General features: G+C 39.0%; 1 protein-coding gene across 2 annotated transcripts in view; it reads left to right on the top strand.

Moving 5' to 3' along the window:
- Positions 1-19,029, top strand: part of DMD (dystrophin) — a 2,781,977-nt gene that overhangs the window by 1,437,992 nt on the left and 1,324,956 nt on the right. For both annotated transcript variants that reach the window (XM_081115404.1, XM_081115406.1), the window contains one exon: positions 11,944-12,116. In XM_081115404.1, the coding sequence (XP_080971530.1) occupies positions 11,944-12,116 (173 nt within the window). The remainder of the gene's footprint in view (positions 1-11,943; positions 12,117-19,029) is intronic.

Raw genomic sequence — 19,029 nt, 5'->3', positions numbered from 1 at the left:
CTAGTAGCTTTTGGATGGAGTCTCTGGGGTTTTGTATGTATAATATCATGTCGTCTGCAAATAAGGACAGTTTTACTTCCTCTTTTCCAATTTGGATGCCTTTTATTTCTTCTTCTTGCCGAATTGCAATGGCTAACACTTCCAGTACTATGTTGAACAGGAGTGGTGAGAGGGGGCATCCCTGTCTTGTTCCTGTTCTTAGGGGAAATGGTGTTAGTTTTTGCCCATTGAGTATGATGTTGGCTGTGGGCCTGTCATATATGGCTTTTATTATGTTGAGGTATGATCCTTCTACTCCCACCTTGTTGAGAGTTTTTATCAAAAATGGGTGTTGAATTTTGTCAAATGCTTTTTCTGCATCAATTGATATGACCATGTGGTTTTTTTCTTTCAGTTTGTTTATGTGATGTATCACGTTTATTGATTTGCGGATATTGTACCATCCTTGCATCCCTGGGATAAATCCTACTTGGTCATGGTGTATGATCTTTCTGATGTACTGCTGGATCCGATTTGCTAAGATTTTGTTGAGGATTTTGGCATCTATGTTCATGAGGGATATTGGCCTGTAGTTCTCTTTCATTGTGTTGTCTTTACCTGGTTTTGGTATTAGGGTGATGCTGGCTTCATAGAATGAGCTTGGAAGTGTTCCTTCCTCTTGAATTTTTTGTAGTAGTCTGAGGAGGATAGGTTTTAGTTCTTCCTTGAATGTTTGGTAAAACTCCCCTGTGAAGCCGTCTGGTCCTGGGCTTTTGTTTGATGGAAGCTTTTTGATGACTGCTTCAATTTCTTCCATAGTTATTGGCCTGTTGAGATTTTTAGATTCTTCCTGATTGAGTTTTGGAATGTTGTGTTTTTCTAGGAATTTGTCCATTTCCTCCAGGTTGTCTAGTTTGTTGGAGTAGAGCAGTCCATAGTATTTTTTAATGATCATTTGTATTTCTGTGGGGTCTGTTGTTATTTCGCCTCTATCGTTTCTGATTTTGTTTATTTGGGTCCTCTCTCTTTGCTTCTTGGTGAGTCTGGCTAGAGGTTTGTCAATCTTGTTTATCCTTTCAAAGAACCAGCTCTTGGTTTCATTGATTTTCTGTATTGTTTTTTTGGTCTCTATGTCATTTATTTCTGCTCTAATCTTTATTATTTCCTTCCTTCTGCTCACTCTGGGGTTTTCTTGTTGCTCTCTTTCTAATTCTTTGAGTTGTAGAGTTAGATGATTTACTACCATGTTTTCTTGTTTTTTGAGATAGGCCTGTAGAGCTATAAACTTCCCTCTCAAGACTGCTTTCATTGTGTCCCATAGGTTTTGGATTGTTGTGTTTTCATTGTCATTAGTTTCCAGAATGTTTTTAATTTCTTCTTTGATCTCATTGGTAACCCAATCAATATTTAATAGCATGCTATTCAGCTTCCAGGTGTTTGAGTATTTTTGGTTGTTTTTATTGTAGTTTATTTCTAATATTATGCCATCGTGGTCTGTGAAGATGCTTTTTATGATTTCAATCTTCTTGAATTTGGGGATACTTTGCTTGTGACCCAATATATGGTCTATTTTTGAATATGTCTTATGAGCATTTGAGTAGAATGTATATTCCCTGGCTTTGGGGTGGAGTGTTCTGAAGATGTCTATTAAGTCCATCTGATCTAGTGAGTCATTTAGGATTGCTGTATCTTTGCTGATTGTTTGTCTAGAGGGCTTATCCAGTGCTGTCAGTGGTGTATTAAAGTCCCCTACTATGATTGTATTGTTGTCGATCTCTCCTTTGATATCTTCCAGGAGTTTTTTTATGAATTTGGGTGCTCCTGCATTGGGTGCATATATGTTTACCAGAGTTATATCTTCTTGTTGTATTGATCCCTTTAGTATTATGAAGTGGCCTTCCTTATCTCTTGTTATGGCCTTCACTTTGAGGTCTATTTTGTCCGATATAAGTATTGCTACCCCAGCTTTCTTTTCCTTTCCATTTGCCTGAAAGATATTTTTCCATCCCTTCACTTTCAGTCTGTGTGAGTCCCTTCTAATGAGGTGGGTTTCTTGTAGACAGCAGATGTATGGGTCATGTTTTTTTATCCATTCAGCCACTCGATGTCTTTTGTTTGGAGCATTTAGTCCGTTTACGTTTAAAGTTATTATTGAAAGGTACTTGTTTGTAGCCATTTCTGTTTTTGTGTGGCTGTTTTCTTTCTGAGCTTTTTATTTCTTATTTTTATACCAGTCCCTTTAGCATTCCTTGCATTGCTGGCTTGGTGGTGATAAACTCCCTTAGCCTTTTTTTGTCTGTGAAGCTTCTTATTTCCCCTTCAAGTTTGAATGATAGCCTTGCTGGATAGAGTATTCTTGGATTCAGTCCTTTGCTTTGCATCACTTTGTAAATTTCAGTCCATTCTTTTCTGGCCTGATGTGTTTCTGTTGAGAAATCATTTGACAATCTAATGGGAGAGCCCTTGTATGTAACTTTCCGTCTTTCTCTTGCAGCCTGTAAGATTCTCTCTTTGTCCTGAACATTTGCCATGGTAATTATGATGTGTCTTGGTGTGGGTCTTTTCGGGTTCACCTTGTTTGGGACTCTCTGGGCATGTGTGACTTTTTTCTTCCCCACCTCAGGGAAGTTTTCTGATATTATTTCTTCTAATAGGTTTTCTAATCCTTGTTCATCCTTTTGTTGTTCTGGTACTCCTATTATTTGTATGTTGTTTCGTTTCATGTTGTCCCAAAGCTCCCTTAGGCTCTCCTCCTGTCTTTTAATTTTTTTCTCCAATTGCAGTACATTTTGGGTGTGTTTTGCTTCCTTGTCTTCTAATTCACTAATTCGGTCCTCCGCTTCTCCTAGTCTACTGTTGATACTTTCAATGGAGTTTTTCATTGCAGCTATATCACTCTTCATTTCTTCTTGGGTCTTACTTAAGTTGTTGATTTTTTCATCTGTTTCTTCTAGCTTCTTCCATATGTTATCGATTTTTTCATCTGTTTCGTCTTGCTTCTTGCAGAGGTTGTCGATTTTTTCCTCCATCCGGTTTATGCACTCTAGGACCCTTATTCTGAATTCTTTTTCTGTCATGTTGCATGCCTCTGTATTACTTAGCTGCTTTTCTGGAGAGTCCTCCTTCTCTTTCCTTTGGGGGTTTCTTTGTCTACCCATGTTTGATCTCACTGACATATCTAGACGTTGAGTCGTTCAGTGGTTGCTCCCTTGGTGGCAGTGACTCCTTGATCTGTGGTTGCTCTTCGGGCGGTTGTGGTAGCAGCTGCTCTTCAGTTGGCAGCAGCTCCTCTGGTGGGTTCTGTTCACAGCTGTGGTGGCTCTTCTGGCTGGTGGGCGAGGTTTCACGTACAGCTGCTGTTCCTCGGCAGAGGGTGTGTTGCTCAGGAGGTTGCTGTTGCTTGGACCTGCTGCGTTGATTTAAAGGCACAAAATACAACACAACAAGGCACCACGTACCAGGCACTATACACAAATATATTCACGATATTAATAACCCCAAATAAAGGTGATCACCCAAATTAAGAGAATTAGGGAACAAGGAAGAAGAAAGAGAAAAAGATAAAAGAGAAAAAGAAAAGAAAAGTAGGGACCAAAAAAAAAAAGGAGTGCAAAAATGAAATTTGGAAAAAGAAGGGGGGAAAATAAAAGCGGGAAAAGAAAAGAAAAAAAAAAAAAGAGCGAAAAGAGAGAATGAAGTGGAAGAGGGGAAGAGACTTTTTATATGAGGAGAATACTCCTATAGAACAGCCATTAATCCCAACAAATTCCAGCAACAGCTCCCTGGAGATGAATGCAAACTAGAAACAACCAATAATATAACGATGAAAATAGAATGGAGAACACTAATCCCAAAATAAAATAAAGAGAAAATAAAATGGCACTTTAAAAAATGGTAAAATGGTAGCAGTAGTAATACTGGTTAAAAATAAGAAGGTAGTAATTAAAAGGGTAAAATCAGGTGATGGAAAAAGAAGAAAAAAAAAAGAAAAGAAAAAAAAAAGAAGAAAAAAAAAAAAGAAAAAAAATTGGTTTCTTAGTTAAAAGGTGGAAAAAAAAAATTGCAGTAGTGAAGGTCCCTTGGTTCTTCTATTCTTCAGTGTGGCTCGCCTTAGACCTGCCAGGTATCCAGGAGAGTGTTGAATTTCCCTGCGATACACTGTTCCTCTGTGTTGTAAACCACAGTCCTTATTTTAAAGCAGACCGCTTTTGTTTCCCAGACTGCCTTATTTTGTGTTTAGCAAAGAGTCAGTTTGTGGGTCAGCCTCTGGGTGGCAGTGTTTTGGGGTTGGCCTCTGAGGCTGTAGGGCCTTTCTGTCCAGTGGAAGTTCACTGCCCAGAGCTGGCTGCGTAATAGTTAGTTACCAGCGCTGTGTAGTTGCTGGGATTGAAAATCCCTCTATAGGCCAGACCCTGTTAACTCCCAGGGACTGATCAGGTTATTTTAATCCTTGATCTTGTACAGGGTGGAATCTGGGTGTGGCTGTGCTCCTTGCCTGGGGGCTGGGGGGAGGAGTCTCACTCTCCGGAGAGAATGGCTGCCCCAGTCCTGTGCTCAGGGGTGTCTCAGCACTCAATTCGCTGCCACCTCTCCCGGCTCCCCCTCTCTCCTCAGTCTCTCCCCAGATTCCACTCCTCCGCACACTCTCCCTCTCTTCAGCACAGGTGAGTGTCTGTATCCGAAATGTCCCATGAACAGGATTCAGTGAAAACAATCAAACAAACGCCGGCCGCGGAAACAGGGAAGGCTTGGTTTCTGTAAGCTTCTTCGAATTTTGTTTTAGTTTTTTTAAATTAAAGTTTACAGCATAGTGGTTAGACAATCATGCACTTTACAAAGTGTTCTCCCAATATTTCCAGGGAGAAATGGTATCCACCTGGCACCATACATAATTATAGCAATACTAGAGGTCTGATGCATGAAATTTGTGCATGGTGGGAGGGGGATCCCTCAGCCCGGCCTGCAGCCCTTCACAATCTGGGACCCCTCGTTCCTAACTGCTGGCCTGCTCACTCCTAACCACCCACCTGCTTGGTCCTTACCACACGCCTGCTCACTCCTTATCACTTGGCTCGCTGCTCCTTAGCACTGTCATGGAGGCGGGAGAGGCTCCCACCACCACCGCTGCACTTGCCAGCCATGGGCCCAGCTTCTGGCTGAGCGGTGCTCTCACTGTGGGAACACACTGATCACCAGGGGGCAGCTCCTGCATTGAGTGTCTGCCCCTTGGTGGTCAGTACGTATCATAGTGACCAGTTGCTCTGGTTGTTTCGGTCATTCTTCCATAATGGTCACTGGGATTTTATATATATAGATGACATACTAGTGTCCTGATGCACGGATTCATGCACATTGAAAGGAAATTTATTAGAAGAAATATTTTAATATCACTATTTGCCCTTTATCTATAATAGAAATGTCAACCAAATTCACGGTAGACAATACAGATAGAAACACACACGTGTGATTGGTGCCTGTGAGAGCTTTATATGTATCACACATGTGCAAGTCAACTTAGCCAGATATATATATATATATATATATATATATATATATATATATATATTAGCTTAATTAGACCTGCTTTCTGATTTAGCTAAACTTTTTCCAGCCCAGTGAAGCACCCCAACTTCTCTCTTCTCTTTCAAGTAATTGTCAGCAACACAGCAGTAAATATCAGCACAAAGCAGATTATTATTGTAGACCATGCAGGGAGAACAAAGGGTAAAATATTTAACTGTAGCAGTATTTGACTATATTCTGTGCAGTAAGAAAACATGAAGTCATTTTCAAGTTCCACCATTTCTTCTTTTCAGTTGGGTCAAGTTTCTAAAATTTCTAAATCTCCGTTGTCTTGCTAATGAAAAGAAAATAGGATTCTACCAAGTCTCCTATCTATCTACTCCAGGACTTCTGTGAGGATCAAATGAGATAAGGCACGGGAAATGATTCAAACATTTTGTTGAACTGTAAAATGTTTGCACCTGGTTATAAAGCAAGTCATGTTCCTGGGCTGAAGAAACTCCAAGGAGGCAAATCACTAGGGAGAGGAAGCTGGGTGTTGCTATGTGACATCATTACCCAGTGGCCACAGCAACCATTTTCGTTTTGGGCTGGGCTGTGGGCCACATTTTGCACCACGTGTTCTTGGCAGCGTTGTCTGCGATTTGGTGGGGTATTGTTCCAGGGTGGTGGTGGAGCCTGTGTCCCACTTGGGGGAAGCGGAGTGTCAGTTTCTTGGAGCCAGGTCTGTGGTGCCGTTTATTTTTAAATGGTTGGTGCATGTCATGGCAGCTCTTGTGTTGAGCGTCTGGCCCTGGTGGTCAGTGCATGTCATAGCTACTGGTTTGACAGACACTTAGCCTTTTATACATATAGATATTCCCTATGCTGTACTTTACATCCCATGACTGTTCTGTAACTACCAATCTGTACTTCCCAATCCCTTCACTTTTTTCACCCAGTCCCCAAACCCCACTCTCCTCTGCAAGCCATCAACTATTCTCTGTATCTATGCATCAGTTTATGTTTTGTTTGTTCCTATATATTGTTTTTTTACATTCCACAATTTATCTTTTTAAAAAGTTTCTGTTATAGTATCATTTTTGTTTTTATTATTAAGCCTTCCTTCAATAAAGAAGTGTCTTATGTCAAATAAAGCACACCACAAGGTAGTACTACGCTATTTACAGTTTTGTAGTGAAATAAAGTGACAGTGGAAGACAGTCTGCTCTCACCAGATTTATATTTTCACACTTTCAAAATGTTGAAATTGCTTTTAATAAGATCACCAAAGACCTCCTAAATTGCCAAAGTTGACTTTTCCCTCCTGTTCCAGCTATTTTTGACTTGTTGACAACTCCCTCCTTACACTCTGTTCTTTCTTCCCTTGGTTTTGAATTACTTTACTCTTCTGGTTCTCTTTCTTCATCTGATGAGAATTACTCCTTGGGCATATTTATTTATTTTCACAGAGGTTCATCCTTAGGCAACTTTTTTTCTCACTCTAAAAACCTTTTTTGAGCAATTTGACCAACTCTTGTGCAATTAAACAACATCTATATTCTAATGACTCACAATTCTGTATGTAACACTGATCGAAGACAGTTTTAACCTCCATTCCTCCAGGTTAGTACTCTCACAGGATATTTCTGTGTTGGCATGTCCTCTGTTCTCTCCTATGATAATATTGACCTGTCAGATAAGTCCTCCTACTCCAGAGTTAAACTGTGTTGCTTAACATAAAATAATGAAGTCTTCCAATTACAAGATGTACATGGACTTGAAGAGAACACCTTATAATTTTATAAACAGCACCTCTCTGTCTGAAATTAACTCATATAACCCATAACCATTACATCTTACTCTTTTTCTAGTTAATTTGCAAGACTTAGAAAACCAGGTAAACTTCCTACTGTAAGCATTGACTTTTATTCCTTACAACCTACATCATCTATATTCTCCACTGTTTCTACAGCTTAGTTATTCCTCAAGACATGTCTTCATGCATCACAGTCAGCAGTCTTAGAATGAGGCAGGAAAACTCCCAAGATCTACCCATAACCTTTCTACTGTTGCCCAATCTGACTTATGGGGTTTGCTTCAGAGCCTTCTTTCTGGAAAATTGCAGGCTCCTATTTAGCTTTGTCTCCATCTCATACATGGAGACAATTTTGTCTGAACGTAGGCAAAAATACTTCTTTTATTGACATTTGTTAAGTTTTTATATCTATATTTATTTATCCTGGAAGGAAACAGGAGATCACTGGTTTAGAGAACATATCATTAATTATTTAGGAGCGTATTTGTGCCAGTTCCCATGCCCCAAATCCCCATAAGATAATGCAGTGAGAGCTAGAGTTTTATCATGCATGGGTCATAATACAGAAGAGAAACTGCCAAACTGTGAATATCAGAGCCAATGTAAGGAAGCTGGGGAGGGAGGGAGGGAGGAGAGAGGGAGGGAGGCAGGGAGAGAAAGGGGGGGGAGGAAGAAAGAATACACCAATCTTTACACTAGCAAATCATCTCCAGGGAGAGGAGAAGGTGGAGGCCTATTGTTCTTGGAATATAAGCTACAAGGTAAACAAAGAGCTCCATAGCAATAAGTTCATAAGCCTCTCTGGAGTAATAGTCTGAACTCCAGGATATGATTGCTATTTAGTTATCCTTTAACCCAGTTTCCAATATTCTTTGCACAGAAAGCCTAGACCCGTGGTTCTCAACCTTCTGGCCCTTTAAATACAGTTCCTCATGTTGTGACCCAACCATAAAATTATTTTCGTTGCTACTTCATAACTGTAATTTTGCTACTGTTATGAATCGTAATGTAAATATCTGATATGCAGGATGGTCTTAGGCGACCCCTGTGAAAGGGTCGTTCGACCGCCAAAGGGGTCGCGACCCACAGGTTGGAAACCACTGGCCTAGACCATGCAGAAATGTGACACTGGTAAAAGATTCTTTTCATTTATCATCTGAAAATTTGACACCAGTTGCCTATTGGACATGTATAGTCTGATGCCCCCAAAGCTTCTCAATGTGATTATGTCCAAAACTGAACCCCTCGGTTACACACATACAACACAAGCATGCGCGCACACATGGAACCTATTCATCCACCTGAAACCCTTTTACTCAGTGACACCAGAGTTCATCTGGATCTCCAGGCCAGAAACCTGGGAGTTATTCAAGTCTTCCTTCTTTTTCACCCAACACGCAGTCATTGAGTTCTGCAGAGTTCTTCCTTTTAAACCCCTTTTTCAATTCAATGTAATAATGAATACCAACTAGATATTATATTAGTGAATTTTTGTTAAGTTTGTAGGTGTGATGATGGTGTTATGTGTACTTTTTTTAAAAAAAGGAGTTGATATATATTGAAAACACATGCTGAAGTATTTAAGAATACAATATTATGTCAGCTTGTTTAAAAATAGCCCAGTTGAGGAGGTGAATGTGTAGCAATATAATGAAACATGGTTGTTGATGGCTTAATCATACTTAGCACTGGACAGTAGGTTTATGGGACTATTTGTAATATTTTCCTGAATTTTATATATTTGAAAATTTCTGTAATTTTTATAAGTCATAGTTTCCCACTGGCTACTGAATTACGTTTAGAATTTTCAAAACGCATCATTAAACATCACCAGCCTCTGTTTCTTGACCCATCTTTCCCTCATTCTCTAAATTTCTAAACATTCAGCCAAATATGCCTGCTCATGTTCCTGTTTTGTTTTGTTTTTTTTTTTGTGTGTGTGTGTGTGTAACCTACTAACTATAATGTTATATCCACTTCAATTAATGTACTATGTCAACCTAAAATTGCATTTTCTTCATGAACTCTTTCCTGAGCTTGGGACCAAATATGATATATTATTTATTCCTTCTCTGAACTTCCAGAAAGTTTCAGTACCACTTAAATCACTCATCGTATTCTTTCTTATAAACTAGCTGGGGCTTCTACACTTTTATTTTTCCACCAATTCTCTAAATCACACCTTCACTTAATAAAATAAACTTTATTTATTTATTTATTTTTAAAATATATTTTATTGAATTTTTACAGAGAGGAAGGGAGAGGAATAGAGAGTTAGAAACATTGATCAGCTGCCTCCTGCACACCCCCTACTGGGGATGTGCCTGCAACCAAGGTACATGCCCTTGACTGGAATTGAACCTGGGACCCTTCAGTCTGCAGGCCGACACTCTATCCACTGAGCCAAACCGGTCAGGGCAATAAAATAAAATTTAAAAACAACAAACAAATCTTCTCAAAAACAAACATAAAACTGTGCTTCACCTACCTTTGTTTTCTCTATATTGACCCTTTTACATGGAAGAACTCAATAAATGTTTGCTCAATTGACTTGTCTATAAAACTTTAGATGCGGAAAATAAATAAATTCAAACTAGCAACTCTAGCCAAATATGTAATTTTTAGATTTTTTGAAAAGCAATATTTAAATTTTTATTATATAATGAATTTTTGTCTTGTGATGTTTTCCCCTTAAATATAACCTAGATAGAAATTATGCTTTTCAATTATGGATTACATTTGGGTTCCTTCAGTTATTCAACAAAAATGTATTGGTACCTAACATGTGCCAGGCACAGGTTTAAGCTCTGGAAACCCAATAGAAAGCAAGACAGATAACATATCTGGACTCAGGGTCTAGCCTAGTGATGTAGAGAGACTAGTAGATATATAATTTAATGTCAGTTATATGTGCCATGAAGAAAAATACTAGTAAAGAATACAGGGAGTGTGGAGTAATTGGGGCTACTGTTTATAGTGGTAGAAAAGGCTCCTTTGAGGTGAGAAGGAAGTGAAAGAACCAGCCATATAGATCTCTTGTAGAAAAGACTATTTTTGGCAGAGGGAACAGCAAGTGCTTTTCTTGAAGCAAGAGTATGCTTGGCATACTCCAGAAGTGTAAAGAGACTAATGAGGCTGACATATTATGAACTTGGAAAAGATGAAGGAAATATAAGATTAGAATTATGGGCAGCATACAGCTAAGTCATACAGAGTTCTTTTTTTGGTCATGGTAAAGATTATGGGTTTGATGAGGAGCCATTGGAGGGTTTTGAATGGAGGAGTAATATGATCTGATTTATGTTTTAAAAAGAATCTCTTTGGTTGTTATGTGGAGAATTAACTGGGAAATGGGCACAACTGAAAGCAGATCATTTAATTAGCTGTTGTAATAATCCAGGTGAGCGATAATAATAGTTTATATCAGAGCTATAACAAGGAGGTAACAAGTAGTGCACCAGCCCTAGCTGGTTTTGCTCGGTGTTTAGAGCATTGGTCTGAGAACTGAAGGATCCTGGTTCAGTTCTCAGTCAGGCACATGTCCATGTTGCGGGCTTGATCCTCAGTGTGGGGTGTGCAGGAGGAAGCTGGTCAGTGATTCTCTCTCATCATTGATATTTCTTTTTTTTTTCAATATTAAAAAAATTTAATAAATATTTCATCAAATACTTTTTAAATTAAACTCACCTAGAATCCCAATCACCCAGAAGTAATCAATATTAATATTTTTCTTTCTTTTATTGTTTAAAGTATTACATATGTCTCCTTTTTACCCGATTGAAACCCCCACCACTCCCATCCCCCCAGACAAGCCCCCCACCGGCCCAGTGTCCATGTCATCATTGATATTTCTATCTCTCTCTCCCTCTCTGAAGTCAATAAAAATATATTTTAAAAAAAGAAGTGCACCAATTCTGGACATGTTCTGGAAGTAGAGACAACAGGATTTTCTAACAATTTGAATACTGGAGCTTATAAAAGAAAGTTCAAGGATGATTCCAAGGTTGTCAACCTGAAAAACTGTCAACAAAAAATATGTCTCATACGGAAATGAAGCAAACCATGGGAAGCGAAGATAACGGGATAGAGATAGAGTGCAGAATTTGGTTAGGCCATGTTAAGTTTGAGATGCTCATACTACATCCAAGTTGGATTTGTGAGTCTAGAGTTCATAGTTGAAGATGGGGCTGGATATATAACTTTTGGAGTCATTGTCATATCAAGGGGATTTACAGTCATGGGGACAAATAGAGGAGTGTAAATAGAGAAGGAAAGAAGTATCAAACTCAACTAGAGCACTCCAATATTAAGAGAATAATAAGAGGAGGAAGATTCAGCAAAGGAGGTTGAGAGGCTTGAGACAAGAGGGTGGAAGTAAAACCTGAAGAGTGCAGGTTATAGAAATCAAATGAAGACAGGGTTTTGACATGGAGGGAGGGATCAGCTGTATCAATAGGACTATGCATTACCCACTGAATTTGGGTATGTTGAAACCACTGGGCTGCAGGGCTGATGACTTTGAAAAGTCAATAATTAAGAATTGCAAAACCATTTGTTACTTCTGGGTCTTTAGAGTTTTCCTTTTTCTCTTTCCCAAGGTAGCCAATTCATCTCTAATTTCTTTTAAATTTTCAATATTACAGAACATAAAAGACAACTTGCAACAAATCTCAGGTCGGATTGGCATCATTGACAAGAAGAAGACAGCAGCATTGCAGAGTGCCACACCCGCAGAAAGGGCAGAGCTCCAGGAAGCTCTCTCATGGCTGGATTTCCAATGGGAAAGAATTAACAAAATGTACAAGGACCGCCAAGGGTAGGTGACACTTTTATTTTACTAAGTGATTACACCTGTTTTCAGGGAACTCTAAAGTTCATTTCAATGCTCTCCATGGGGAAAAAAGAAGTGGGGAGGAAGGGAGAAGCATCACTATCACTGGAAAAATGTAAGTGGAGTGAGAACAACTAATGATGATTAGTTCATACTAATGGGCTGAATTCCAGAAATTATTTCGTGCCGAAGTTAGCATTATTTCAGAGCCCTGTATTATCTGCTAAAATTCTGGTATTGTCAGAACAAGTTTGGTCATTTAATTGAGTTAGTGTAAATAACTGTATAAGATAAAGTATATATCTTTGGTCAAATTTGTATCCTACATATTTATTGTATTTTATACTTAAATTAATATGTTTGAAATATAAGCTATCAACAAAAAGTTGATTGTCATTTATTATTTCTGTTTTGAAGGCATTATTTTATGTTTTGAAGTCCCCTCACCTATGTTTTTGCTGCCAGGAATTTGTGAGATTGGTTTAAAATAGCTTCTTAGTGCTTACCTTAATTAAAATACCTAGCTTTGGCCAATAACTTCAAATTTACAAGTATTCCTTAACCTCACATAACAAGAAGTTAGAGTGTTGTTTTTCCCTTTCAGTTTTAGGTTAAAAGTAATGAAGTTTTAATGGCTTTAAAACAGTTTGTTTGAAATTTGTGGTGTCAAGACAGTCTTCCTTAATATTCTAAAATGAAATAAAATAATTTTCTAAAGTTCTAGGGCACCTCCTCAATATCGCACATCTACCAGCTTTTAACCACCCATACTTCTATTTTATTTATTTATTTATTTATTTATTTATTTATTTATTTATTAGCGGCCCGGTGCATGAAATCCATGCACTGTTGGGGGGCGGGGATTCCTCAGCCCAGCCTGCACCCTCTCCAATCTGGGACCCCTTGGGGTGTTCTTGTCTCTATTGTCAGATAGTGTTTTCTCTCAGCCACCCAGGCCACCAATATCATATCCTAAGAACCTTGCAGGGTTCTTGGGTAGCCATTGTTTACTGTGCTTCTATAGGCACCTACCACTTTGCACTAAAGCAGTGATGAAACATTTTGCAGTTTCTCCCCTACTTTATTTATGTCCTCTTTGGTGAGTGAACTAGGTATTCCCTTCTCACAGGGCTATATGGATGTCTCCTTTTAGTTCACCTTCAACCATAGACTTTAAAAGAGGGAGAAACACTAATCCCATTCCACAGAGAGGGTAAACGGAAATATCACCCCAAATAGGGGGCTTTTCGTATGTCCAGCAAAGAATAGAATGTTTCTATCTCATTGGAATCACTTTTTTCATATCCAGAGACTAGAAGATTATCTTAAGTTTACTCTAATTGCCCTTCTCTAGGAATTGGTCAGGAACCTTTAAAGTTCGTATGCTTTTTGGTCTATTCTCATTTAAATTTGCTCTAGTCATTGCTTGTAAGCACAGGCTGTAGAATCCAAATTGTTTTGGAATCCTGGCTTTCTGCTGACTATCTATGTGCCCTACAATAAGCTCCTTGACTTTCATGCTTCACAATTTCCTTATCTATAAAATGGGAAAAGGTATTTTCTAAGCCATGTTTGTTATAAGGACTAAATGACACAATGCATGTAGAGTGCTTGGCAGATTTCTTATACATGATAATGCCTCAATTAAGCTTGGCAATTTTGATGATGAAAATGATGGTCTTATGGCTCTGATCGTCTTCATATCTGTTAATTTATTCTGATATTCTTTCACATTTTCCTGAGAACCACAGCAAGATTAATTACATTCAGTCGCTGCTTTGAAGAACCTCCCATCCTGGAGAGAAAATGGGCAGTTAGTAAAATACAGGTGGATAGATTCCAGCTATGTTAGATGGCAAGAAAAATATTCCTGAGGAGTGGAATAGGAACATCTGATTCAGAGTCAGGAATAAAGCAAGGTCTATGAACCACTCAAGATGCTGATTTACAACTAAAAGGACGTGACTATGGTTAACTTAGGTAGATTTATATATAACTTATTAGAGGGATATCAGGTAGCTCATGGAATCAGTTGAAAGGCCTGAAAGCCAGGTTTAAAAATGAGTAGCAAAAGAGGGTTAAGGACACATATGTAATACCTTAACCAATAAAGGAATTTAAAAAAAGACTGGGCTAGACATTCGGAAACACAAACCACCAAATGAATCTTAATTGTGAACTGCTGCCATGGCCATGATACCCTGGTGCACCCAGAGGTACCATTGCCCCTGAATATTGTTTGCTGCTATCACTGCAAAAAAGTCTCTAAATTATTTCTTTTTGTGTAACCAACTTCAGAATTAAGGTTTTTGACAAAATCATTACTAAGGCAAGGGATAGATTTAAAAAATTTTTAATGTTGACATAATTGCAGGTGTCTCCCTTTTCCCCGCCCTTTGCCCACTTCCACCAACCCCTGCCTCCCCCTCCTTGGCCTTTACCAAATTATTGTTTGTGTCCATGGGGTATGCATGTATGTTCCTTAGCTAATCCCTTTGCCTTCTTCATCTAGTCACCCCCACCAGTCTTTGTAGGCCATGTAGTCTTTGTTGCAACTACTCTGCTGTTGTAGGGTGAAAGAAACCATAGATAATATATAATGAATGGTCATTGTTCATTCTAATAAAACTTTATTTACAAAGACAGATGGTGGGCCAGATTTTAGAGTTGGGCATAAATTACAGACTTCTCTTATCAGGCAAGTGTAGGTCATATAATTTTAGCTATTGCCTAAATTGGATAATTGCCTCAATTCATCACGCCTCTTAGCTAGAACAGCATGATAACTATTACTTATATCTAAAGGCTGTTATGCTATCATTTCCATTGAAAAGTACTGTGAAGATTTATTAGTAGTAGTATTATGATTTTATTTTTTGGCTAGGGCCTCTGGTCATTAACGGGGGAAGGGGAGGGGGAAGGACAAGGGGCATAAGGAATAGCGGAGGCCTGAGGCCAGTACCAGGCCCTACACTCCACGCTGGTCTTAGTAATTGAAGCAGCAGGAGCACTCTTAGCACCTGGCCTCTAGTGGCCTCCATCTTTAGGCTGTCTGCACAGGTGGGGCTCTGTTACACTGTTCACCATAGCAGCAGATGGAGATGAGCTGGTAAGTGGCAAGCTCTTCAGGGCGGCCACATGGAGTGGACAGCATGGAGCCTTTGTTGATGACTGGGGCAAGGCCAGGGATCATTCTTGCCCCATGAAGCACTCTTCGTCATTGCCACAGGTCATGGGGTTGCCAGTGCAGTCTGAGGAGTCGGTTATGGACTCCTTGATGCCTGTCATGACTGGGGACAGAGCCATCACCAGGAGCAATAGCCAGCTGAGGACCATGGTGCCCTGGTGGTGGGTCTCCCAGAACTGCTGAATGACACTCCGCATGCCCGCAAGACTTTTGTCCCTGGTGCTGCCCTCCCAGAGTCAGCACTTAGAGTGTCCTTGGTTCCCAAAGTCCTGTTTCCCTCTCAGGAGCTTCTTCATGACCAAAGCTGTCAAGTCCCAGGGTCTCAGCAGCTTCCCTGAGACAGAGACAAGCCAGTAGCTGCTGCCCAACACGAGTCTTTATGGAGCAGAATGGGGTGACCTCACAGACCCCTCAGAGTTCCACTGTCCACTCTAGAGGTGAGGTCATTGATGGGAGAGGGGTGTCACAATCTGAAGGGCAGGTTGCCCTGCTGACCTGCCAGGGAATGAGGCCATTGCCACCCCGCGTCAGTAAGAACCCTGTGCCATCCTGGCCACTCAGTCATAGGCTCTGCTGGGTGTTGGGTGCTGCTCCTGCCCCGTGCCCATGGTGAGCCTGTTTCTCATATGGGCAAACCAAGGCTCAGGAGGAGAAAGTGACATGTTCAAAGCCTTAGAGCAGCCTGCATTCCCACCTGCAGTGAATTTTTTAATAAGCCAATTTAAGGTTAAGTCAAAATACCTTTAACCAGTAAGAAGGTATTGAAATTTCTTCATATATAATACATGTATGATAGTATGGTAGTCAGCTATCACCATAATATGGCGATACAAATCACCCACAAACTCAAATTTATTCTCATGCTCATGGATCTTTATGTTGCCTGTAGTTTAGCTGACTTATGCTAAGTTTGACCGGGCAGCTGCTTTAATCTGTGGGTTAGCTGAGCTAGGCTCCAGGATGTGTGTTAAGGTCTGTTACATATATCTTCATTCTGGGCCTAAGATGAAGGGTCAGTGGCATGCTCTTCTCATGACTGATCACCAGGGTATGAACCAAGCCTAACTTCCCAAGAGCACTTACAGCTTGTGTTCATGTCAAGTTCACTCACAGTCTATTTGCCAAATCAAGTCTGACATTCATAGAATGGAGAACTAGTCCCTTTCTACAGTAGAAGGGGAAGAGGAATCTGTATTTGCTGAATATTAATCCCAACTATTATAGGTAGTTAATCATTTACTATTAAAGGATTTTTATAGCTAGAAAATACCTTAGTGATTTTGTCCTGCTTCATTATTTTACAGGATAGACTAAGTCATAAAAATGTTAAGTGACTTGCCCAAGCACACACTGCATGTCATATTTCTATTTTACCAAAATATTGAGTTCTAATAAGTTTGCATAGTTATTCACAATAAGTTACAAATATGAGAAAATGCATGAGACTCTTGGCATTCATAAGGCATAGGTTCTGAGACCATCATTACTCAACAAATTCATGAATGCCATAGGATCAAAACTCATCCGTATTAATTTCATAATGTAAAGCAGACATTATTCTTTAGGAGAAGGCAAGAAGGAGAATGAAAAGCCAGATTGATTTGTGACTACTCATTATCTAAGAGACATGCTTTCATGCATTGTCTTCCAGCATGTAGAATTTCAAAATGTGTCTCAGTAAATTAAAAATTATCAACATATTAAATGTGGTTCCTTTCAATGGAAACACAGATACTGAACACAGTAAACATTAAATCTATGAATCCCATGTATATGCGTAGATATACATATATGAAAGATAAATATTTAACTTTATGGGACACTATTTTTGTTGCTAAATTCTTTTTCATCTATTTCTTGGTGGGTTACTCAGTGCATATAAAAGACACCTACAGGAAACATTAAAATGAAGAGAGCATTAACATAAGATCACCCTAATATTAGAAATACGAAGTCTTTCTGTCTTTCAACAAATACTTGAGGACCTACCAAGTGTCAAGTACTCTGTTGCCTTTATTTCTGAGACCATCTTTACAGTCCCTCAAACTATTAATAAATTTTCCCCTGTTCAGGAATATTTTCCCAAGCCTAAGAAGATAGACCTGTTCAAATGAGATCATAAAAGTGAAAGAAGTTTCCAGACGACAAATTACTGTACAGCCATAAGATGGCATTATTGTGTAACAACAAGGTTCTGGTCTGACATCAAGCGATTAAAAAAAATTATATTCCTTCTTGGAATTGCATTAAGTCATATTTTGGGATGGGTCATAAGTGGTTAAATTCAAGGTGATTCTGAGCTTCAGATCTGATGTAAAGGGAACATGCATCCAAAAGGAGTGATTTCTATATTATTGAATTTCTAGAGAAAAAAATATCAAAAAAATATGGGGAAATCAGTGTGAGGGAAAATTGTATTACTGATCATATTTCATTGAATGAGAAATAGGAAAACAATATTGCATAAAAGAAGCCAGACTCAAAATGATACATATTGTAAGAATTCATTTATAAAACTCAGAAACAAGCATATTTTGGTTTAAAAGTCAGGTATGGTTATCTTTGTGGGGAGTAGTAATTAACAAGGGCAGGAGCAGTTTTTGGGGTTCTGAGGAATGTTTTATATCTTGATCTGGATACTGCTTGCATTGATATCTTTCCTTAAGAAAGTTTATGGTACTATACATGTGTGATATCTACACTTTTCTGTGTGTATGCTGTACTTGAATGAACTTTACACTGAAATTAAAAAATAAATAAATAAAAATAACAATAAATACATACTCAGAATAACAAGATGTAACTTAAAAAAAATCATATTACATTGTTCTCTTTTGGACATTTCACCATGGAGCCCTGAATACTTCATAATTAACTGGTACAGACCCTAAGATAAGATTGTGGGCACCAACGCTCTTAAGGTTTTTCTGAATTTACCTCCCTGGTGCTGGGACCAAAGTGCCGCATGTCCACAGGTTGCTGCTAATGGGAGAGCTAGAAGCTGCTTCTCTAGGGATTTCTTCTTTGTGTGGTTCCTTTAGTGCCAAGCCTCAGTGTTATAGTACTCAGCTTCTTGCCGCCATTTGTATTGCATGAAGAAAAATGAGACAATGAAATAAATGAAAGGAGCGAAAGCAGGAAGAGAAACTAAAGAAATCTGATTTGTAGAGAAAGTGCCTTAATCATCTCTGTATTCAGATTCTAGAGATCAAGCATGTAATTCTGCAAGTTCAATCTTTATGCAACATTCTCCTAAGCGTTTGCAATCTCACTTGTACTTTTTCTATGGAGATAGTCAATAAATGTTTTTCTTTCATGTCAAGGTGAGGGAAATAACTCTACACTACCCACAGAGGGAAAGAATAATACACTAATCCTCATATCATCACCATACAATTTTATCCTCCAAAGTGGAAGTTAGAGGGACAGATGCATAATTAGGGAACCTTTCCAGAATTGTTTGTTTCCAAATGAGACATTTAGCTATAGCAGCATTATCAGCCTCTTCTATTTGTCACAGTGCCATATCTAGTTGGGAAGATACATTATAAGCACACACAGGATCCTGACAATTTAGGAAGGATAGGCATTGAGGTCTTAGAATTAGTCTGTACTCAGTGTAAAGATTTTCATGCAAGATTATATCTTCAATTTTTTTTCCGCATGTGTGTGTGTGTGTGTGTGTGTGTGTGTGTGTGTCCGCGTGCGTGC

This window comes from Myotis nattereri (genome assembly GCF_964212035.1).
Source record: "Myotis nattereri genome assembly, chromosome: X".
In the NCBI taxonomy this organism is placed as follows: Eukaryota; Metazoa; Chordata; class Mammalia; order Chiroptera; family Vespertilionidae; genus Myotis; species Myotis nattereri.
Note: the sequence above shows the minus strand (reverse complement) of the source record. Positions and strands in the feature narration are given on the sequence as shown.